General features: G+C 46.4%; 3 protein-coding genes across 3 annotated transcripts; all 3 read left to right on the forward strand.

The window, feature by feature from the left end:
• Positions 1–221: 221 nt before the first annotated feature.
• Positions 222–2,072, forward strand: LOC131686821 (uncharacterized). Its single transcript, XM_058970816.1, has one exon. It carries the CDS (start codon positions 222–224, stop codon positions 2,070–2,072), a length of 1,851 nt encoding a protein of 616 aa, XP_058826799.1.
• Positions 2,073–2,145: 73 nt separating this feature from the next.
• On the forward strand, positions 2,146–3,141 carry LOC131686822 (uncharacterized). Its single transcript, XM_058970817.1, has one exon. It carries the CDS (start codon positions 2,146–2,148, stop codon positions 3,139–3,141), a length of 996 nt encoding a protein of 331 aa, XP_058826800.1.
• Positions 3,142–5,562, forward strand: LOC131686823 (uncharacterized). The gene has a single exon (XM_058970818.1). The coding sequence runs from the start codon at positions 3,142–3,144 to the stop codon at positions 5,560–5,562; it is 2,421 nt and encodes an 806-aa protein (XP_058826801.1).
• Positions 5,563–7,880: the final 2,318 nt, after the last annotated feature.

The following is a 7,880-nucleotide window of genomic DNA, read 5'->3' on the forward strand; positions in this document are numbered from 1 at the left end:
ATTACACCAATCGCTTTCCCTTTTGCTTGTTGCCTAAACTCTCGATCGAGCTTACCAGCTTTGGACTATAGTTTGCTGAGCACCGCGAGGATTAATCACTGTACTGGAGTACATTTACCTTTTGTCGGGTAAAATAATACAGTATATGCCTAGCGAAGCTAGGTCACCTTGCAGAGCACTACACCGCCTCTCTTTCTTCCAATTTACTGTGACGAAATACCATGCCTGCTGCCGGCACTACAACTTCCAAGAAGCCACCGTCGATGAGGGCATTGACGGCCAGGATGAAGGAGATCCAATTGTCCTTCAATGACATCTGGCGGTTTGTGCAGGTGTTTAAGGAATCCCATACCGCTACTGATGTCGATGTACGCCTGTGTAAGTTAGACGAGCTTTGGGAAGGTTTCAGTGAAACTTTGGTTGAAATCTTTTCCCATGACGACTACAATGCTGAAGGGAACTCGTGGGAAAAGGAGCGTATGGAGTTCAGTGACCGGTACTACGAGGTTAAGTCCTTCCTTATGGACAAGGCCAAGGAGCTGCAGGAGCCGAATCTGCTGGAGCAGTCCCTCCGAGCTGGTGATTCGTCAATGCGGGGCGGTATCGATCATGTCCGCCTACCACAGATTAAGCTGCAGACATTTAACGGCGACATAGACGAATGGCTGAGTTTTCGGGACCTGTTTACCTCGCTCATCCACTGGAAGCCGGATCTTCCCGAAGTGGAGAAGTTCCACTACTTGAAGGGATGCTTACAAGGAGAACCCAAGAGTCTGATCGATCCGCTTCAGATTACTAAGGCCAACTATCAGGTGGCATGGGACTTGCTGTTGAAGCGATACAACAACAGTAAGCAGCTGAAGAAACGGCAGGTGCAAGCCCTTTTCAACCTTCCCACCCTTCCTAAGGAATCCGTTACCGATCTGCACGTTCTCATTGAAGGTTTTGAAAGAATTGTGCAGACTCTTGACCAGATCATTCAGTCAGCCGACTATAAAGATCTTCTACTGGTCAACATCCTCACTACACGATTGGATCCGGTCACTCGGAGGGGTTGGGAAGAGTTCTCAGCTATGAAGGAGACAGATACACTTGCAGATCTGTTTGACTTCTTGCGGCGTAGACTCCAGGTTTTGGATTGCTTGCCAACCAAGTCTGCTGACACTAGGGGTGCTCAGCAGCAGCAGCAAATTCATTCGAAGCAAAGGCTTCCACCAGTGAAGACAAGTTACAGTTCAACCCATATGTCTGGAGGACGCTGTGTAGCTTGTTCATCAAATCATCCGCTTTACCAGTGCAGTGCATTCCAGCGCATGGAAGTTACGGAGAGGGACGGCCTTCTGAAAACTCATTCCCTCTGCCGGAATTGCTTCAGAACGGGACACCAAGCCAAAGAGTGCCAATCCAAATACTCTTGCCGGAGCTGCAAGGGTCGGCATCATACTCTTGTGTGCTTCAAGTCAGAAAGGGATACGGATAAGGACACGAAGGTTGCGGCAGTTGCTAGGGGCAACAAGCCTTCTGTTCCCACTGAATCATCAAATACTTCATCCCAAGTGGCTAACGTGGCAGCCACAGAAGTTTTGGTTGCTGGTGCGGCTCACCAGTATGCATCCCAGGTTCTTCTGGCTACAGCAGTCGTCGTGATCGAGGACGACGATGGCAATCGGTTCCCGGCGCGTGCGCTGTTAGATTCGGGATCGGAAAGCAACTTCGTGACTGAGCGATTAAGTCAGCGCATGAAGGTAACTCGAAATCGAGTGGATATTTCTGTCGTCGGAATTGGACAAGCAGCTACCAAGGTCAAACACAGGATACAAGCGGTTTTACGGTCCCGGGTTTCTCAATACTCAAGAGAGTTGAGCTTCCTAGTCCTCCCAAAGGTAACGGTCAACCTTCCGACCACCACTATTAACACCGATAAGTGGGCAATTCCGGACAATATCCAGTTGGCAGATCCTGCATTTTTCGAATCTAAGGTGGTGGATCTTGTACTCGGAATCGAAGCGTTTTTCGATTTCTTCGAAACCGGAAGGAGAATTTTCCCTGGGGGAACAATTACCGACTCTTAATGATTCCGTATTCGGCTGGGTCGTATGCGGAGGATTTTCGGTTCCTAGTCGATCACTGCACATCAACTGCAATATGTCGACAACGGAGGATTTGGACACGTTGATGTCTCGATTTTGGTCATGTGAGGAAGTCGAGTCTGGCAACACATTTTCGCTGGAAGAGAAACGCTGCGAAGAGTTGTTTCTGAACACTGTTAAAAGGGATGAAACCGGTCGGTACACAGTCTCCCTACCTAAGGATGAAGACGCTATCTCAAGGTTGGGCGAGTCAAGGGACATCGCACTCCGACGTCTTCAAGGAACCGAGCGTAGGTTGGCTAGGGACGAAAATCTACGGAAGCAGTATACTGATTTTATGGAGGAGTACCTGCATCTAGGTCATATGCGGAAGGTCGAAGAAGTTGCTACAGATTCGGTTAAACGGTGCTATTTGCCACACCATCCAGTGGTAAAGGATTCCAGTACCACTACCAAGGTACGGGTGGTATTCGACGCTTCCTGCAAGACTTCTTCCGGACTATCATTGAACGACGTGTTACTGGTGGGGCCGGTGATACAGGAGGACCTCCGTTCCATTATCCTACGCAGTCGGACAAAACAAATCATGCTCGTGTCCGACGTGGAAAAGATGTTCCGACAAATCAATGTTTGCCCAGAAGATCGACCGTTGCAGTGTATTCTCTGGCGAAACTCGTCTGCCGAGGAGATATCCACCTACGAGCTCAACACGGTAACATACGGTACTAAGCCAGCGCCATTTTTGGCCACCAGAACGCTAAAACAATTGGTGCTAGATGAGGAAAGCCGGTATCCACTAGCGGCCAAGGCAGACATCGAGGATACCTATATGGATGACGTCATCACAGGAGCAGACGAGGTAAAAACTGCAATTGATCTGCGAGTGCAGCTAGAAGCAATGACGTCAAATGGAGGATTTCGTCTACGGAAGTGGGCGTCGAACTGTCCCGACGTACTGAACGGAATCGAGGAGGAAGAGCTTGCCATCCGATCACCTGAAGGCATTGTTTTGGATCCAGACCCTTCGATAAAAACCTTGGGACTGACCTGAATGCCAGTAACCGACACACTTAGGTTTCAGTTCACCATCCCCAATTTGAACACAGAAGTTCCTCTTACCAAACGGTGTGTGCTTTCGGTGATTGCTACACTGTTTGATCCATTAGGCCTGTTGGGCGCTGCTATCACTACAGCGAAGATCTTCATGCAGCTGCTGTGGACGTTGCGAGACGAAAATGACCAACGACTAGATTGGGACCAGCCGTTACCTCCAACGGTGGGTGAGGCCTGGAGAAAGTATCACGAGCAACTTCCACTGTTCAATGAAATCCGTATCGACCGCTGCGTTATCATCACAGACACGGTATCTGTGGAGATCCATTGTTTTTCGGATGCCTCGGAGAAGGCATACGGAGCATGTCTGTATCTCAGGAGTGAGAATGCGGTCGGGGAGGTAAAGGTTAGGCTTTTGACCTCAAAATCAAGGGTTGCCCCCTTAAAATGTCAGACGATTCCTCGGCTGGAGTTGTGTGGTGCACTTTTAGCAGCACAACTCTACGAAAAGGTGGACAAGTCAATAAAAATCACGGTAAAATCATATTTCTGGACGGATTCAACCTGTGTCCTGCGTTGGCTTGCGGCTAATCCAACGACCTGGACCACCTTCGTCGCCAACCGAGTGGCAAAAATACAGTCCATTACACAAGGATCAAGATGGAGTCACGTACCTGGTATCCAGAATCCGGCAGATCTAGTTTCGAGAGGGATTTCGCCAAATGACATCGTTCTGAATACGTTTTGGTGGCAAGGACCGAGCTGGTTAGAGAAGACGGAAGAGCATAGGCCTCTCTTACCAGATAATCTGCCGACAGACAAGGAAGACGAGGAGAAACGACACACGGTGCTAGCTGGAACGGTTTCATCAATCGCTGAATTCAACCAATTATACATTGGTAAATTTTCGTCGTACAGCGACCTTCTTCGTCGAACTGCCTACTGGCTGCGTCTGATTAAACTTTTACGAACCCCGCGGAAGGATAGAAAGGCCCCTACGTTCCTGTCTACTGATGAGTTAAAGGAGGCGGAAAACACTCTGGTTCGATTGGTTCAGAGGGAGGTGTTCGTTGAGGAATGGAAGGCGCTCTCCAAGGAAAATGCGGTTTCCAAGAGCTCGCCGCTTCGATGGTTTAATCCGTTTGTCTCCCAAGACCAGTTGATCAGACTTGGCGGTCGTTTAAAGCATTCGATGGAGTCTGAAAACACCAAACATCCGGCCGTTTTACCCCCTCGGCACATATTTACACGCTTGCTGTTACGGTATTACCATGAACGACTTCTGCACGCTGGACCACAGTTGCTGTTGGGAGTTGTTAGGCTTCGATTTTGGCCGCTGGGAGGCAGGAGTGTAGTTCGGCACATTATCCATCAGTGTCATATATGCTTCCGATCGAAACCATCGACCGTACAGCAGTTTATGGGGGATCTACCAGCTTCACGGGTCACCGTATCCCGTCCATTTTCTCGCACAGGTGTCGACTACTTTGGACCCCTCTATGTGAGACCAGCTCCAAGGCGTACGGCAGTTAAGGCTTACGTTGCTATATTCGTGTGTCTGTGTACCAAGGCAGTGCATCTCGAATTGGTCACAGATTTATCCACAGATCGATTTCTACAGGCACTACGGCGTTTTGTTGTCAGAAGAGGACGATGTACGGATATATATTCCGACAACGGCACTAATTTTGTCGGCGCTCGCAATAAACTGCAAGAATTCCTGCGATTGCTTAAAGATAGCCATCATAACGACATTGTGTCCAAGCAATTAGCCAAGGAAGGGATCCAATGGCACTTTAGCCCACCGAGTGCGCCACATTTTGGCGGTATTTGGGAGGCCGCAGTCCGATCAGCAAAAATTCATCTGCTAAAGGTGGTAGGCGAAACTCCTGTGTCCCCAGAGGACATGAACACGCTATTAGTCCAAGTTGAAGGATGCCTGAATTCTCGCCCGCTCACACCCATGTCTGATGATCCGAATGATCTGCAGCCACTAACCCCCGCACATTTTCTGATTGGAGAATCTCTCCACGCTGTTCCCGATCCAGATTTATCAAGCATTCCAATGAATCGTCTCACCCAATGGCAGTTAACCCAACAAAGACTGCAGAACTTCTGGAAAAGGTGGCGCAAAGAATATCTGTGTCAACTTCAAGGCAGAACCAAACGATGGAAACCGGCTGTTCGTATCGACATTGGAAAACTAGTCGTTATTAAAGATGATAATCAACCTCCAATGCGATGGAAAATGGGTAGAATCGTGCAAACTCACCCTGGCGACGATGGAACCGTGCGAGTAGTTACACTGAAAACCGCTACTGGAATGCTAACTCGTCCGGTCGAAAAGCTTTGTCTGCTACCTATTTCGGATGACAACGACGACATACAGTCATCAGAAGTCCACCATCAGCAATCCTAGCACCCTTTCCTTATTCCTGTCCTATCGAAGAGGATTTTTTTTTCTTTTCAGAAATCTACGATATTTCTGGGTGGGTGAGGATGTTCGCAAACAAGAGCACCCCGAGCACTACAACCCTGCATAACCATCCTCTTTAAAAACTTGATCGTCATCTCGCCAATACCATCATCATGCGTACACCGATCAACAAATTAATCCGAAATAGAACGGGGAATGAAGGAAGGATACATCACACTACACAGCAGGCTGAGCGAGATCGGTATCATCATCGTCATCACCATCTACCTGATAACGGGTGCGATAAGGAAGGCGGATAGGCGAGGCTCTCTTGTTATCACTCGGTATCAAAAACATCGCAGGAGAGTGAGTGATCTTGATCGTGCTGCTGTGGTCGACCGATGACTTGCTCTGGAGGATTGCGCCAGTCTGGAAATCTACCTCACCTAGGTCACACTCAAATGGGCGCGAGTCCCGCACGTAAAATTGTATATTTGTGATATAGAAATTAAGATACAAATTAAGTTAAGAATAAATGTCAGCATGCAGTTTGTTTGTCCGCTTAAAATAAATTAGTTTGTTCGGTAATAAAATTGTGTTAGTGTAACAAGTGCGTTGTGTTCCTGGAGAGAACTTTTGTGCCCTGGTTCACGTTTCGGCACCGGTTGGGAAGATTCCCACTTCATCCAATTACGGCTGCGAGGATTTGCATGTTGGTTGCATGCCCCTTCTCCGTACGTCGGTGCCTACCCAATCGATGTTGGTTCTGGGACATCCGCCACTCACCGCTATCGAAGACCCCATCAAGGTAACGTCAAGAACCCAACACATATTGTCATACTAAAACGAAAGTCGCTAATGCTGTTACTCGTTTCCGTAAAATCGAAAGAAGAAGGGGCTTTGTTCATATCTTTTTGTGTTGTAGGTATTTAGTAACGAAGGAGACAGCGAAAAGACGAAGGTGAATTAATTGGGTTTCATCGTTCATTGAATGGATTATGAGAATTTTAGAGCCTGGATTGCGCAAATTTCGAGAATCGAGAGGACATACATCAATATTACAAGTACTTTCATCATTAGCACTTACTTTACAGCAACTAGAATATATCAATCAGCATCATCTACATCGTTGCCGAAAAATTCGGATACTGGCCAAATATTTTTTTAGGTTTCCACGAATTTTATCGATTGCACATAGCCGGCAAGTACGGGGTTTCTTCCGAAGACGACGACCTCTTCCAGATTGTCTGCCGACCATGACTTTAGCTGGTCTCGCTTCCGGCATTCGCGGTGCATGTTCGGCTCATGGTAATGTACCGTTTTTTATTGGCCTCTCGATATCACCACCTTTGTATGTAAGGTAGGGGAGACCGGGGCTAGTTGGAGGTGTTTTCAGTTTTCATGTTTTATCGCTTTGATACATGTTGTTCTTTAAAAATTGAACACTTTGAATGAAAGTGTACACTGTTGTCAACATCAATGAATTTTATTGAAATGTTTTATACATTGTCTCCATTTTTAGAGACAAAAATATGTGACGCGGAAAACCCGCCAAATTACCCCAGCCCTGGGGTAAGTTTGCAGTATGTATGGGTATGCCAGAAAATAATCAATCGAATAAAAATTCTATTACATCAAGAGTCCCTATAAAACGTGCTGATTGTCTTTTCAATAAAAGTATATATTATTCGATATTTGCCATTATATTTCAGTCTCAATACTCCGGCATTTCCACTTCGACGCATTTTCCATATTCAAAAGCCAATTTGCGAAATTATTCAGGCGATTGGCCGAAATAATTGTCCCCTGCATAGACCTGAGAAAATACCAATGATTCTCTTACTGTAAATAGTACCACCAACTTGCCCACCCAACCGCATATTTTATAAAAAAAATAGTTAAAAATAACCTTTGTTTATGGATAGATGTAATATCTATGTGCACACTGAAAGCTCTTTTCACACTCTATCGAAAAATATAGTCATTAAGGAAAGAGATTGAAAATTACTTTAAATAACACACAATATTTAAAATTAAGAAAATTTACAAAGTATGCTCGAAAACACAATATCGCCCACAGCTTCTACAAAACAAAACGTTTTACAACAAAAACACGTTGGATAATGTGTTCCACGTGACTTGAGCTATACAACGACAGGCAACGCTATATATCTAATGGCAACGAAAAAAGGGAATTCCGCCAACTTAACTGCGATCAACGCCAGCGATATCGATGTCGTCCGCGAACCCAAGAAGCATGTGATATCTCGTAATGATAGTTACATTTTTTTTTTTGCAAATCTGACCTTCGTATCGCTCCT

Source organism: Topomyia yanbarensis, chromosome 3, assembly GCF_030247195.1.
Source record: "Topomyia yanbarensis strain Yona2022 chromosome 3, ASM3024719v1, whole genome shotgun sequence".
In the NCBI taxonomy this organism is placed as follows: Eukaryota; Metazoa; Arthropoda; class Insecta; order Diptera; family Culicidae; genus Topomyia; species Topomyia yanbarensis.

What these genes read in the sequence shown, in the direction of transcription:
- LOC131686821 (XM_058970816.1), top strand. Translation starts at nt 222, where the DNA reads ATGCCTGCTGCCGGCACTACAACTTCCAAGAAGCCACCGTCGATGAGG.
- LOC131686822 (XM_058970817.1), top strand. Translation starts at nt 2,146, where the DNA reads ATGTCGACAACGGAGGATTTGGACACGTTGATGTCTCGATTTTGGTCA.
- LOC131686823 (XM_058970818.1), top strand. Translation starts at nt 3,142, where the DNA reads ATGCCAGTAACCGACACACTTAGGTTTCAGTTCACCATCCCCAATTTG.